The following is a 16,360-nucleotide window of genomic DNA, read 5'->3' as shown; positions in this document are numbered from 1 at the left end:
CTTCTTCTTCCTTCGAATCTGAGGAAGATGAAGGTATTTTTTTTTTTTTGAGGAAGGTGAAGAAGAAGGAAGAAGGAAGAAGGGAAAGAAGGGGAATGAAGAAGGAGGAAGGAAGAAGGAGAAGAAGGAGGAAGGAAAAAAAATGTTGCAGTCGGAGGAAGAAGAATGAGGAAGAAGGAGGAAGAAGAAAAAAGAAGAAAAAAGAAAAGAAAAAAAACTGAATCTGGGAAGATTCGGAGGAAGAAGAAGAAGAGGAAGGAAGAAGGAGGAAGGAGAAGGAAGAAGGAGGAAGAAGAAAAAAAAAAACTTCCCCAGATTCGGAGGAAGAAGAAGAAGAAGGAGAAGGAGAAGGAAGAAGAAGGAAGGAGGGGAAGAAGAGGAAGGAAGAAGGAGGAAGGAAGAAGGAGAAGGAGGAAGAAAAAAAAAAGAAAAGTTGCAGTCGGAGGAAGAAGAAGAAAGAAGAAGGAAAAAAAGAAAAAAAAATGTGGATGACACATGAAGCCCAGTCAGTGTCCGCATGGCGCCACGTCACAGTTAACGGGAGATTTAACAGTTTGATTAACGGATGTATGAAACTGTCCCAAAATTTACACTTTAAGTATGAATCTGAGATGAAAAAAACTTGATGTACTAAATGTTGAAAACCACGAAACATGAGGGTAGTAAGCAGTCTTTTACCCTAAAATTTATTACTAAATATATTAATGTAGTAATATATTCATTTAGTGTTAGAAACGTTACATTTGTTATATTTATATTTATGTCTAAACTTTGTATTAAATATTTCTATTTTTAGTTTGTACCCATTTTTAATTTGCGACCCTTTTTTTAATTTGTACCAATTTTCTTTACAGTTTTAATTTGTACCCATGTATTAATTTTTTTGTTCCCATATTTTTAAATTTTTTATTAGTACTCATAATTTTTTCCCATTTTATTTGTACCCATAATTTATTTATAATGTACCCATGTATCTTTAAAAATGTACCACTTGTTATATGTGAAATTTCCCATTTTAATGTAAATCTATTTATTTATTTTAATCTAAAATCTATCCATTGTTGTTTATATAAAATGTACTCATTTTTTTAATATAAAACTTTCCCATTTTTTGTATAAAATGAAGGGGTGTGATATCCACTTTCTCATTTTTTGTATAAAATGAAGGGGTGTGATATCCACACACCCCATTTTACTTCTCACACACCCTTCTAATTTTCGACCGTTGGATCGGATGAATTGAAGAAGATCAACGGATAGAAATTAACAAGGGTGTGTGAGAAGTAATTTGGGATGTGTGAAGAAGATCAACGGATAGAAATTAAGAATGGTGTGTGAGAAGTAATTTGGGGTGTGTGGATAGCACACCCCAAAATGAACCCACATTTTTAAATTTATAATTACGTGCACCATTGTACTTTTGTTGTTAAAATTGAAGGAGAGGGGAAAAGGGTGAGAGAGAGAACGTGGAGAGAGGAGAGAGGGAGATATATTATTTTTTTTTTAAATTAGAGATGATAAAATTACATGTAGGTGGGGTTTAAAAAATAGTAAAATTTTGTCGTGTAAAATTACGTTTTTGTTCTTAACATTTTTATTGTGATAGAAGACAAAAAAATATTTTTATTCTCCTTTGATAAATGTAATTTTAGATAATTTTGCAAAACTAAAAGTAACAAAATAAAATACTTATTGCCTTGTCCGTCAGAGGGTCCACCATTTGCTGATTTGGCGATTTTTCATTGGCCAGTATGAGAAAAGGAGGGAAATCAAACCGTAGAGAAAACAATCGGCCTGTCACACTCCAGCCGCAACGAGGTATCTTCTTCTTCTTGTTATCTTCGAACTTGAACTCTTCACTCTGTCTGACAAACATTTTTTAATACTTTTACCCTTTTTTACGCTTCAATTTACGAAATCTTACCCCCCTAAACGGAACAAGTTAAAATATAAAGAACAATAAGAAGAAGAGGGCAAGCTTGCAAGTTGCAGCTAATCGCAGCAGAAAAATCATGGAGGGAGGCAGTGGTAAATCCATACTCCAATTCGCACCGTTTCAGAGCTCCGTCGACGAGGGTTTCTGGCACAGACTTTGTTCCTTGAAGCTCAACAAGTTCGGCGTCGACGACTCGCCTGTTCCCATCACCGGTTCGTTCTTTTTTTTCCTTTTTTTTTGGTTTAATTTCAGTAATTAATTGTGCAATTTCTGGGAAATAAAAAAGATAGAGAATTTCTGGTTTTTGGATTGTGGGTTTTGGAAATTCTTGTGCTTTTGTTGAAGAATTGTTTTAGTTGTGGATTATGAGGAAAAAAAGTTGAATTGTTGACTTTGTTTTGGATGTGGAATTGTTATTTTTCGTATTTTGCTGAGAAAATTTGGAGGAGGAAAAAGCAGCCAGAGTTGTAAATTGGGTTTCGAATTTTGATTAATTGGGACAACAAAGGTTTGATTTTTGTGAATTGTGATGAATGCTAGCGCTATACGATGTTGTTAAATTCTATGATTAGAATGTGAATTTATGTGTGATTTAAATACAGCGCTTTCGTGTAATCTGAGATATGGACTGACACTGTTGCAGGTTTCTACGCACCGTGCTCACATTCTCAAGTGTCTAATCATTTAACTCTAATGGCCGAGTCTTTGCCTTCGGATTCAAGTGAGGAATCATCGGTACAGGCAGTAAGTCGAGGCAATAGGAACAGATGCTCCGTTCCTGGAATCATTTACAACACCAATACGGTTGAAGGGTTTCATGCACTTGATAAACAGGGCTTGCTTAAGGCAGAAGCACAAAAGGTATTGAACGTATCTAGAATGTTTTACTTTTGTGAGTGACAGTAAAATATATTGTTTTCGGTTGAAATATCATGTAGGCGGATTGATAGGGTTGGATGACAATGAATTTAAATGTTGCTTAACACGTCTGCTTCTTGTTCGTAATCAGATTTGGGAGGATGTTCGTAGTGGAAAAGCATTGGAGGATAGTTCAGTGCTTTCGAGATTCCTCCTCATCTCTTTTGCAGACCTGAAAAAATGGAGCTTTCATTACTGGTTTGCATTCCCTGCTTTGGTGCTTGAACCTCCAGCAACCTTGGTTAATTTGAGGCCAGCTTCCCAATGTTTTAGCTCGGAGGAGGTATGTCGGTTGTGTTTTTTATTCGATGCACAGTAGAAAGGTATTTAGATGTTACTTTTATCAACTCTAACACCATTGTTATATCTTTAGGCAGAATCTGTTTCAGCAGCGTTTAACGAGTGGCGTAACTCATACCTAACAGCAGGTATATATATATATGTCTCATATGCTATTTTGTCGATTGTCTACTAAATCTTCTTCCTATGTGTACATATGCTCGGATGTAAAGCTTGAATGTTCCTTCTAACCTATTTTGTCTGATTCAGATGTGCCATTCTTCCTGGTTCATATTGATTCAAATTCACACGCTACTATTAAGCATCTAAAGGATTGGGAAACTTCCCAAAGTGCTGATGATGGTCACAAGGTCTGTTCGCATAACTTTTGATTTTGAACCATTTAGGTGTCAGAAAACGGGAATAATTTTTTAGATTGTAGTATTTCTGGTTCAACTTTCTCATAGTTACTTTGTGTGCCATTGCAGTTACTATTTGGTTTTTATGATCCATGTCATCTTCCAAACCATCCCGGTTGGCCTCTTCGCAACCTCCTTGCACTTGCTGGCTCGAGATGGGATCTAAAGTCTGTTCACTTTTTATGCTATAGAGAGAGTCGTGGTTTTGCAGATCTGGGATTGTCCCTTGTTGGGGAAGCCATGATTACAATTCCGCCAGGTAGTGCTGCAGAAATTGGGTAACAGTTGGGTTTTGCTTTAGTTTCTCTTCTACAATTTGAATATGCTTGCATCTGTAGGTACTCTAACTCGGATTTTTATATGTTTTTAGGATGGAGAAATCATGGTCATGTACTAAATGCAGTCGGGTGGGAACTTAACAAAGGGAGAAAAGTACCCAGGATAATAAGCCTTGCTAAATCTATGGATCCAACTAGGTATGTTGTCTCTATTGGCACTCTATAGTCGATAACATTACTAGTCCATTGTTATCTTAGTGTCTTTTGATAATTTTTACAGGTTGGCCATATCTGCTGCAGATTTGAACTTGAAACTAATGAGGTGGCGTGCTTTGCCTTCTCTGAACTTAAATAGCTTGTCTTCTCTCAAGTGTCTCCTCCTTGGAGCTGGTACACTTGGATGCCAGGTTGCTCGCATGCTTATGGTGAGTGCTCCAAACTCCAAAGTCCAAATAAATTCTGGTTCTTTCTAAGCATCTATTTGGTGACTGAAGGGTACATGTTTTACAGGCTTGGGGTGTCCGGAACATTACGTTGGTTGACAATGGCAGGGTCGCTATGTCTAATCCTCTGAGGCAATCCTTGTATACGTTAGATGACTGCCTAAATGGCGGTGAATATAAAGCAACAGCAGCAGTTAATAGTCTCAAGAGAATCTTTCCAGCTGTGGTAATTAATTTCATCTCTGTCCTCTAAAATACATGGTTTAAACCGATAATTTGTTGATTTTCTTATACTGCCTGTCCATCTCTTTGTTCTTTTACCAGGAAGCAGAGGGTGTCATCATGGCTATACCAATGCCTGGACATCCTGTTCCGAGTCAAGAAGAGCAGAGTGTGCTTGATGATTGTAGACGACTAGATGATTTAATTGATTCTCACAATGTAGTTTTCCTGCTGACTGATACAAGAGAAAGTCGGTGGTTACCATCTCTCCTTTGTGCAAATACTAACAAGGTGTGTTGACTTAGTCTTTTAACATCTTGCACTGCGGTGTGGTGTAATGTGGCTATTTGTCAGATATAATTGTAATTCTGAGTCACGAGTCACGTCTAAATTAAGATGATCTGGTTACCTGATTCAAAAATATTGGATATTTGAATTAGCTATCTTACCAAAATGACATTCATATTTTCTAATGATAAATCTTTATTATTTACTTGTTTGCAGATTACTATAACTGCAGCTTTAGGGTTTGATAGCTTCTTGGTTATGCGCCATGGAGCAGGTCCTTGTAGCTCTAGCCATGACTCAAAAACTGAAGCTGAAAATTCTTTATCTGCGGATATGAGCAACCTTGGCCTTACCAATGGAAACGGAGGGAAAAGATTGGGCTGTTACTTCTGCAATGATGTCGTTGCGCCTATTGATGTAAGTTTTTAGATTGCAATAGCTATGATATTGAGGTGTTCTTCCATGTATGTCGAGTACATAAATAAGCCTTTTGTTCCCTGCGCAGTCAACTTCAAACCGCACGTTGGACCAGCAATGCACTGTTACACGTCCAGGCCTTGCTCTGATTGCCTCAGCTCTTGCAGTTGAGCTCTTAGTGGGGATCCTGCATCACCCTCATGGGTAAATCCTTGGAAATTTTTGAAATTTGTCACTGTTTATTAGCTTTATAAGTTTTTCATATTTTGACTTGTCACGGTTAAGAGCTAAATAGAAGGTCCACATTGGGTTTTCCAACTGTTGACTTGAAATTTTGATGATAACTGCTTGTTCAGGATATTCGCGGAAGGTGAGGTGGTGAACTCCAGCAATAGTGGAAGCAGTGAGCAGCCTCTTGGTATTTTACCCCATCAAATTCGAGGTTCCCTCGCACAGTTTTCACAGATGACACTTGTGGGCCACTCCTCGGACAGTTGCACAGCTTGTTGCGGCACTGTAAGCTTTCCCGTGCTTGGTGTCTTTTTTGTGGTGGTCATGATATTTTGCTAGATGCCTTGTTACGCACTCCTTTCACCAATGTGCATGGCTAATTTCGAATTATTGACCGCAAATGACTGGTTTCAGGTGGTGTCTGAATATCGGAAAAGAGGAATGGAATTTATACTGCAAGCAATCAACCATCCTACATATCTGGAGGACCTAACTGGACTGACAGAGCTCATGAAATCAGCTAGTAAATTCGAGTTGGACTGGGACGATGGGACGGATGAAGACGATGATGATTTGGTTGAAGTTTGATGGAAGGGGTTCTAAATTATCTATGCTGCAATTCATTCTCAATTGTACATATATGCTCAGGAAAGTAATATTCAACCATGTCATATTCGTAGATGCCCTTTACCGTAGTGGCGGAAAACAATCATGCCTATGCACTCTGGTGCAGATTCAATCCCCTCCCTCCAAACAACTTACTATTTAACCCACTAACGCTAGCGTTTGTAAAACAAATCATGTAATATTCAATTTGTTTGTTCTTGACGTGATCAATTCTAAATTGTAAGCTGTACTGCTCTGTGAAAGAATATATTTGAAGTTCAACCCAAGTTGTTGTTTGTAACGATTTTTAACCTACCAAGTTGGGAGATTTTGTTCCCCGTAAACACGACATTGTTCGTGCTATCATAAAATAACAGCATCAAGTGTGTGTCTGAGCATTTTGAAACAAGTACGGTAAAAGTATTGCTTATTGAAACCGACGACTAGAGTACGTAGCGTGACCTGAAAATTTTGGTCACACCACAATGCGTGTTGCGTGTTTGAGCATGTAGCACAAGTTTAAACAGCCTAGGATTTGGCTCAGCTGGTCCTAGTCGTTGCAAGGACTTCTGAAAGTTTGAATGGTGCGGCAACAGTAAACCTGATCTGGCTTTTTCTTGTCCTTGAAGCGCGTTGTGCCGGCGCTGCCTCGGATCACAAACATTAAAAATGCAGACCACATTTGAAACAAGAACTTCAAAGGAGCTTCAAAAGGCAGAAAAAGGCAACAGTTTTTTCTCTCGAAAGAGTAGAGGATGAGGAGAAGTTTCAAAATCAAACTCAAAGTCTACCACTTCAAAGTCTACCTAGACTTTGCCATAAGGTTGAAACTTAGTGGGGTTTGCACTTTTCTTCTTAAAAGCCACTATCAGTTATTTCAATAGCGAATAGGTCGAGAAGAACTTGCTTAAACCTTGATGTAACTGTGGCGATATCTCAAGTAAATCACGTTGTGTTATGTGCAAAAGTTACATATAGCAACGCTTAATTGATTTACGATACTATCACATGGTACGACTAGGGTAAGTTTAACTACAATACGCACTTATTGTGCAGCTGATGTTGGTTATGCATATTGACGTTGTATGACTAATCTTCCACCCGATCTCGTAAGTTAGTGGACTCTCCATTTGGGTTGTTGGCGTGTGTGTATCACGTTTTGAGTTGCTGGCGTTCCACGGGGCAAAAACGAGACGAACTTCGTTGCAACGAGAGAGAATTACATCATCTGGAGACTTCAAACCGTATGGAGTGTCTGCATTTTTGTTATCCTTTCTTTTTTCTGGAACAAGGATATATTATTGTGGTGGTCTCCAAAAATATTGTCACGCATAAAAGCAAAACGCGCAATAGGTTGTGGTTAGCGTGGAATACTGCTATAGTAACATCTTAGTGTAGAGAATTTTTTTTTTTTTTTTGGATGAAAAGACATTGAAATTATGCCCCTTAACACCTTTCCATTAATGTTTTTGGAAGCAAAGCAATGTTAATCTCGACAAGTTAGGGCATGCATCCAACTCAAAACACGTATAAATTGACGAATACGAAAAGGATTTTAAATATTTAACAAACCCTCTTAAAAGGACTGCACTGAAATGATAGCTGAACAGGAGTGTTAACACATCAAAATGTTTACATGATATAATTAATACAAAGTTTGTTATTGTGAGTCGCTAAACTTTGGCTGTTAACGCATTGTGATTTATGCATGTTGGATGAAGGTAGATCTGTAGTGTATATACTTCAAAATTTGCTCACTGTCTCATAAGATGTAGCACAGGGCCGGCCATGAGAATTTGAAGGCCCTAGGCGAGCCTTCAAAGTAGGGCCCTAAAATTCTCTGATCTCCGGTTATTTGTATATTGATTTGTATAAAAAAGAATTCGCTAAATACATAAAAAATTCTATTTTCACATCAAATATCATTAAAAATTAATATCAAAAGAAGATAAATATACAAACATTATTTAAACATTACACGATTTACGTTTTTAGACACAAATGTATTAAATAATTGCAGTCAAGAGTCTAAGATTGAGAGTGAAGAACAATAAAACTAGATGATCAAAAGAGTAAATAACAATAAAACTTGATTGACGAGTATAATAAATTCAACGCCAATTGTTTTTCTTGTGTTTTTTTTTTCTTGTAAAATCAACATCACACTAATGAATTGAATATTAAAATAATCCATTGAATAAAAAGTTATTGAAAAGAAAAATATAAATTCAAAGTTTTGATTACCTTAAAGTACAATCTTCAAGACCATATGATAGTTGATTTAAACATTCAATAGAAATGGAGATAATGGGAAGTTGGTTTAAACATTCGATAGAAATGGAGAGAATGAGAAGTTGAAAGAAAAAGGATTGTAAAGAGACTTGAGTTTAATAATTTTATATGTATTTGGACAGATGGATTGGGAGTTGGACAGATGAATTGGCAGTAAATTTGAAAAACAAGAAAAATCTAGTGACTGAAAGGCAGCTTCGTGTTTTGAACTCAACGCCCCAAAAGAAAAATGAAGCCAACATTTCCACTGCACTAACAAATGAATTATGATATTTTTTACTTTTTTTTGTATTTATATGTTAACTACAAGATATAAATTTTTTTTTGAAAGCCCTTCCAAAATGGAGACCATAAGCGGATGCCTACTTGGACTATCCTTAGGACCGGCCCTGATGTAGCAGCAGCTATATAATTCATAAAGGAAGAACTTTGGATGGTGGTGGGTGGTACACATCAGAAAAGCACTAGTTTCTTGTCATATTTTTAGCTAAACACGAACACAAACACCTCATGATACAATAATCGAACTAAAAAACCGTATTGCGCTTGATGTGACTACTGTTTCACACGTTGGAAAATTCAAAGAATTTGTGGTGGAACTTCCACGCCATCATATATATCATATCTGATGTCTATCTGCGTGCTATTGGGGCCGCAATGCAACTCCACCAAAACGAGGATACTTTGAATGAAATGATCAAATGGTCAATACTGGTGATCGATGCGTGTGTCCAAGTGGTGCGCCAAACTCTTAGATATATGCAGATTGTCCCGAATAGTTCTTGACCAAAGGCTAGGGTTTTAAAGGAAAGAAAAACAAAATAGATTGTTTGGCAGAAGTTTTGGTGGCTGTAAAAGGCCACATATCAGAATAAGAGATAAGGAAGAAAATGTGCGCAGTTTTTATACCAAACTCTTTTCTTCTAATTCGGTAAAAGATGCGTTTTTACTTTCTCACATAACAATGCATGATTGATTTAAGATGCTGTCATAAGAGTATGTGTAGTTTTTAATGCCGAACTCTTTTCCTCTAATCCGGTAGAAAATGCATTTTTACTTTCTCATATAACAATGCATGATTGATGTACGGATACAATCACAAGAGTATCTCTTTCTGTAAAAATTGTCAAAGTGGAGACAACTACCATTAAAATATTTGGCGTGAGTCCGAGAAGAAATATCATTTAACCAATACTTGACTGCCATTATAGACGTGCAAATATCTTAAACAAAGAGTTCACCACCTTTGTTCCCGAATTTGGACGCCAATTGGTCTTTCTCTCAATTCATGGTGGTATGGGATAAAACCTAACTAATTATGGAGTTTAGATCATTTGCACTCTGCAGGAAAATGTAGAAAGCCAACGGTGCAAGATGGCCAAATATTTTGGACTAGACCAACCAAATCTGGACCTAATTATTCAAGCATAGAATCCAACTGGAAGAAAAAGGACACAATTTTGAGTAAATTTACATATCAGCATATCATAATTTAATTTTTCTTTTTAAAATAAGTGTCACAATTTTAAGTCCACTACTAAATTTTTATGTAAGCTTATCGTGTAGCGTACTCTTTCCTACTATTTTAGTATAAATATATCCTTAAATGTAGTAGTCTATAAGCATGTGGGTGAGCAGAATCCCAAGCCAAAATCAACTTCTTTTAACGTAACAAGCTATAGCTTAGCTAGCAAAAGATCAAACATCATTAATTTATGTAACATTGTTATCAAGATTAGATATGAAGATATATTTTTCTTGCTGCAACATACAAATGGGGAGATCAGATCCTTCAAGCAACAGATCCACCAAAACGAAACCATGCATGTGAGAAAATCTCAAACATTGAGATTAAAGAAAAAACAAATGCTAGATCTGATAGGATTAATAGTGCAGCAACCCATTAATTCTCTGCATGAATGGAGGACACCTGTATGAGATCAAAACTTTCTGACCTTGCAGGAAAATCAGTGCAGGTGCCCTCTTTCCCTGATTCCCACATGCCTCAAAGTGTAGCTCTAGCTCACATCTCAGAACAACGATAATTATTAATTAGGATTAGTCTAAAGTTTTAAAGTGCCAACGTGAGTTGAATCAATTTGTTATAATAGTGTATAGTGTATTTGTAATTTTGTATTCGACTTTAAATCTCTTTCTCAGTAAATTAGTGTAACTTAAACCATCATTTTTTCTAAAACTAAAATACGAAGTTATTGATAATAAAAGAAACTTTAGGTCAAAAATAGTCTAAGCCGTCTGAATTTGATCACCTCCAAGTAACTTCCCCACAGTGGAGTAGGTGATGTGTAGGGGACCCTCCTCCCCTCTACACAAGTAACACAACCCCCCATATAATAAACCCTAATCTAGAAAACAGGTTGGTCCACACATGCAAAAATAATTCATTAGATTAACAAAAAAAAGTTTATATATGCATGTATGTTGAATTATAATTTGTCTATAAATAGAAATAACGTATTCTAAATGAAGAGTCAAATTTTCATTAAACACTCATAACGCCGCCGTCCAAAATAACATTCTTGTAATTCGAGATATTAGTCAAGGGCCATACGGGAATACGATTGAAATATAATAATACCAATGTTGAAGATCATATATTATACACAAATATTTCATTTAAATATCTGTCACGGTTTGTGAGCCCCAATAGTCAGCTTATACTGTTTCCTGTGCATGTGCTTTGTGCTCCCTTCAGTTTCTTTCATCTTTCTAAAGTCGTCCTTCTTCGTCCCTCTGATCCCATAAAGCCACCAACACCTCTCTCTCTCGTAAAAGTCTGACTCCCATAGAAATTTGCATAAACAAACCAAAACCCCGCACAGTTTCTCAACCTCTCTCTCTCTCTCACGTAAACATGTCTGATTCTAATTCTACACCTGCTTCTTCTTCTTCTCCTTCTCCTCTATGGGTATATTCTTACATAAAGCTTAGGTTTTTCAACCGAGTCCAACGGTTCCTACGCTCCAAAAGCGCCCGCAAGCGCCCTACGCCGTCCGATCACTTCGACACATCATCAAGACCATCCGAAGTTGTAAGCAATAGTAATGAAGTAACGGTACGACAAGTCGTTATGGAGAAGGAGAGTGGTGGTGATCATGAGGATTCTGTGATGGGATTGCAAAGGGCAGTGAAGAAGCTTCACTTTGGAATTAGTTGGGAAGAGAAGGAGTTGGCGGCTATGGAGATTGGTACGTTGGCTAAAGAAGATGTCAAGGTGAGGAAGCTGGTGGGCGGGCTAGGTATTATACCGGTTTTGGTGTCCATGGCGGCGTCAGAGGTGGTTGCTCGCCGGCGAGTTGCAGTTTGCGCCTTGATTGAGCTTGCTAATGGAACTTACACGTAAGCTTCCATTTTCTTGTCTTATATTTTGTTTAGGAGCATTTAAATTTTCGTCCTTGGATAAGAGTTTATTTTTAATATTCTTCAAAAAAAGAAAAGAAAAAAAAGACAGTTTATTTTTAATAATCGAAGTTGAGTTTTATGAATTCATAACTTGAAAAATAATATTAATATATGTGTATTCATCGCATACGAATATAATGCCAATTTTTTTTGCTCATATCTATAAAAGTATAATATTAAGGGAGCGAAGCATCGAATATAGGACTTTAGGCATAGAGGGAATTATTTTAATTTTTTTTAACTATTAGTTTATCACTAAATAAAATTTTGTTTATTAAGTTCCAGTGGCCACATTTGACTTCAATATAAAGTTGAGTGATTGTCTTTAGGGCAATCAAGAATGAATTAATTATAGAAGGAAGAATGACTCCATTTTCCAAAAGTAGGATTAAGTATGTTAATTTTTCATTTGACTCTTGCCCAACTCAAGTGATACTGATCGTGACATAAAAAAGATATCTTGCTAAAAGGCAATGGCATTTTAATGGTAGGGTAGGGTTTAAGTCGTTTAGTGAGCAGACGCAAGAATATAGAACAACAAATTTGAATTGTTGCTATTTCTCAATCAACCCAATCGAGAAGAACTTATGTCATGAGTAAGTCATGATGTTATCGTAGTGTCATGTGCTAGTAATTATATAATATTGTATTATTAATACGAAATGCTACGATACATTGTGTTTGTCATTTACAAGTTTGAGATCCACCGTGTATAGTTCGTAGATATGTCATCTCAGTGACTGCAGTTATTGTCCAATCGACTTGCCCAATAACTTGGCACATTTTTGCATACTGCAACTTAATTAATTAGTTGTTAAAAGGAGTTTATGGGATTGATGCATTATTTGAAAAAATATGAAACATAATTAGACAACCTGCCACTGAATCAGAGGAGGCCGGCCGCAGGCTGCGGTGGCTGTCGACCATAAAATACATAGTGGTTGGAAGAGTTGGAAGAGTTGGAGGGGGACACAATAAAATGGAAGCTAACATGACCCTGTTTTTCAAACGAGATGACTTTGTTTAGGGTTTGTAGGATTTTATTGTTAGTTGTTCAGATTCCATTTGATTTTTGGACAATAAAAAGCCCCCATTTTGTTGACCTTCACAACACAAAACAGATCTAAACTTTGGAATCTCATGGACTTGAGATGAGATCACTCTTCTAAAATTCTTTATTTTTTTTATTTTTAATTATGTGGGTCATCTTTGTACAGGAGAAGTTATTCTGTACAGCCGGTCTCATGGGACTTTTCTCTCAAGCACCAAACAATAGAATATGTTCTTGTGCATAAGCACTTCTAATTTTCTCTGTATCAGTAACGAATGTTTAATTTAATTTATCAACTGGTCAAATTTCAAAACCATTATTTGACTTGAACTATATAGTTATTCTTCTTGTCATCATTAGGCAAGACATAATAAGTTTGAGATATTTTGAGCTTCTATGTTCTAATTCGCTGCACGTTCTTAATTTCTTCAGGAACAAGGCTCTCATGGTGGATGCAGGAATATTCTCAAAGCTACAAAACGACATCAACATTCTTGATGGGCCAACAAGGCACCAATTTGCAGAGTTGCTCTTGTTGCTGTCCTCACTTGCAAATACCCAATTCCCTCTGTCCTCATCAGAAATTGTCCCGTTTCTTGTTGGCATTATTGAGTCAAGCACTTCGACCATCGAAACCAAAGAGCCATGTTTGGGAGCTTTGTTCAACCTCTCCACAATGTTGGACAGTGCAGCCAGTTTGGTCTCTAACGGGGTGGTCGAGGATCTCCTGAAGCTATCCACGACCAAAGCGCTTTCTGAAAATGCACTTGCGACGCTTGGGAACTTGGTGGTTACCCTAATGGGGAAAAAGGCCATGGAAAATAGCGCGGCGGTGCCGGGGAGCTTGATAGAGATTTTGACATGGGATGAGAAGCCCAAATGCCAGGAGCTCTCTTGCTACATCCTAATGATTTTAGCTCACCAAAGCTCAGACCAAAGGGAAAAAATGGCCAAGTCAGGAATTGTGCCCATACTTCTAGAGGTGGCATTGCTGGGAAGCTCTCTAGCTCAAAAGAGGGCACTAAAACTATTGCAGTGGTTTAAGGATGAGAGGCAAGCAAAGATGGGCCCACACTCAGGGCCCCAGACAGCTAGGGTTCCAATCGGTTCACCTTTAAATCAAAGGGACGCACAACAAGGGAAGAAAATGATGAACAATTTGGTGAAACAAAGTTTGTACAAGAATATGGAAATGATCACAATGAGGGCTAGTGCTATTGGGGACTCATCCAAGCTCAAGGCTTTGATCATTAGCACAAGCTCTAAGAGCTTGCCTTACTAAACGGAGATATACACACTATTCTTAGCATACTTCCTCCTCGGTTGTTGCCGTCAGAGGCAGAATCTCGTATTTCTTCGAGAAATTTTCTCATTTACTCACTGCTCAGGAACAACTGGGAGATTCTCTCGAGGAGGAATAAGCGAAATCCTTGAAACAAAAACAAAAAAATATTGCATTTGTTGTGCACATAGCTTTTTACAATTGTAGATTTGAACAAATCTTATCCAGATGGGTAAATCCTAAACCCTAAACGCTAATCCGGGTAAAGATGAACCCTTGCATGGGATCCAAAGGAATGTAGTGACTAGTTTTTTATTCCTTTGTTTCAATGTGCTAAGCTGTGCCATTCTTTGTGTGAAAAAAAAAAATAATACAATTTTCTCATTTGAATAATAGAATATTTTTCATCCAATATATTATTTTCTTGAAATTTCCACTTTGTCATGAAGCCATTGGTTATAATATATAAGGAAAATTAATGAAAAATGATTGAAAACTTTGAGTTTTAACAATAAGGACAAAATAAAGGGTAAAGTGAATAGTGCCAGAATTGAATTTTTAGTGTAAAACTGTGGTTTTTCGTTAAAGTGAATAATACTGAGAGCTTTTAGTTAAAGTTCCCTAATATATATTGGTCTGAAATTTCCAATTTTTTTTGGGTTAAAAAAGGTTTAGGGGGAGGAGAAGCTACCCAACCCGAGGTCCGAGCATACCTAATTTTCTAACATATTAAAAAGAAATCAATCTCTTTTTTCAGTAAACTAGAAAAAAAATCCTAATAATCATAATTAAAGTGTAATGTCATCTAGTGTTTAAAATATCTACGAAATTTTCTAAAAATCAAGGATCGATATGAGGGGGTGAAATGAAAATTTCACCCTATATCGGCGAGATATAGAAAAATCAATGAATATAGATGATATTTACCGATCACTTACATAAATTTTACTGAAACCAATTGTAGATTGCAAACTTTTGATTTTTTTTTTTTTTTTTTTGAGAAAAATTTTCTCCAGTTCTAAATAAATCTGAAAGAGTTGACATAATTTCTATCAAAGTCAAGCATATCGATATTTCTACCTATATTAATATTTTAAACATTGATGTTATCAAGAATTTACATGTAAAAAGTCGTTTCAATGTTGGATCCAGTTCACCGATTTAATGGTTAAATTACCCATAGGCATACTGGACACCCATAAAGATTATTGGGCCAACTAGATAGCATTCAGTAAGAGGCCCATCATAATTAGGCCGCCAAACGTACTGGGTCAGAATTGGACGACATCATTTATAAAGTCGTACTATTTACCCTACAAATTAGGGATGACAACGATTCGATTTAGAGACGGAAATGCTATATCTATCCTCATAACCACAAAAATTAACCGTATTCATAACCGCAAATTAACCATCGAGAATTATCCATTACCATACCCACCGGATAACGAATTTTCAATCGGTTAATGGTTATATCCATCTTAGTCAAAAACAAAAAATTATATTCATCAAATTGGTGCACAATAATTTAGTAGATACTAATTTCGTCATTAAACAACTACATCTAATAATAAAAAACATAACAATGAATGAATTTTGTATAGTATAAAAATAAGAGTAATAAATAAAACATTGATGATGTGAACTGTTGATTTCTTCCGTAAGCATTATGTTTGTTACATAATAAATATAATATAAGCTTTGATGCATAAGGAATATAGTATAGGGAAATAACGAATATGGTAATAATGGTATAACTTCACTCTGATATATATATATTATTCGGTTTAGATTCGAAGACGGATTCGGATTGGGAACCCCTATAATCATATCCAAAACCATAACCGATTAAATTTCACGGTCTTTCCTCATATCCATTATATATCCAAATTTTTATACCCAAATCCAATTCATTCGGATAATTCTCCACCTTGTACTTGTTCTTGATTGTATCGATTTGGTTCTTGCACTGGTCGTCCGTCCGGTGGGTCTTCTTGGTATGGCAGTGGAAGGCGTTGAATATGTCAGCGACCTCCTGCCAGTCCTTATGGCGGAGGTTCCCGCGGTTGAACTCGAGGTAGTAGCGGCCCCTGTTATGAACTTAGGATTGTGATTATCTTAATCACAAAGTAACAGTCAAGTTAGTTGTGATTGAGGATTTTACTTGTTATTAGAAGTTGTTGTTGTTGTATTAGAAGTGCGAGCTGGCAGTAGTCACTATTTGTGTATAAGAGCGATGCTCTTTGGTTTGTAATCAAATCAGAATTTTACAAAA

At 36.5% G+C, this 16,360-nt stretch overlaps 2 protein-coding genes across 2 annotated transcripts; both read left to right on the top strand.

Moving 5' to 3' along the window:
• The first annotated feature begins 2,012 nt into the window (after positions 1-2,012).
• On the top strand, positions 2,013-6,019 carry LOC103434872 (ubiquitin-like modifier-activating enzyme atg7). The gene is made up of 14 exons (NM_001328932.1): positions 2,013-2,148; positions 2,580-2,797; positions 2,946-3,137; positions 3,228-3,282; positions 3,404-3,504; positions 3,622-3,811; positions 3,923-4,028; positions 4,111-4,255; positions 4,341-4,499; positions 4,598-4,786; positions 5,000-5,200; positions 5,289-5,404; positions 5,557-5,716; positions 5,846-6,019. The coding sequence occupies exons 1-14, from the start codon at positions 2,013-2,015 to the stop codon at positions 6,017-6,019; spliced, it is 2,142 nt and encodes a 713-aa protein (NP_001315861.1).
• A 5,032-nt stretch (positions 6,020-11,051) lies between these two features.
• LOC103434871 (U-box domain-containing protein 45-like) lies at positions 11,052-14,497 on the top strand. Its single transcript, XM_008373237.4, has 2 exons — positions 11,052-11,689; positions 13,236-14,497. Exons 1-2 carry the CDS (start codon positions 11,205-11,207, stop codon positions 14,083-14,085), a joined length of 1,335 nt encoding a protein of 444 aa, XP_008371459.1. The 5' UTR covers positions 11,052-11,204; the 3' UTR covers positions 14,086-14,497.
• Positions 14,498-16,360: the final 1,863 nt, after the last annotated feature.

This window comes from Malus domestica, chromosome 05 (assembly GCF_042453785.1).
Source record: "Malus domestica chromosome 05, GDT2T_hap1".
In the NCBI taxonomy this organism is placed as follows: Eukaryota; Viridiplantae; Streptophyta; class Magnoliopsida; order Rosales; family Rosaceae; genus Malus; species Malus domestica.
Note: the sequence above shows the minus strand (reverse complement) of the source record. Positions and strands in the feature narration are given on the sequence as shown.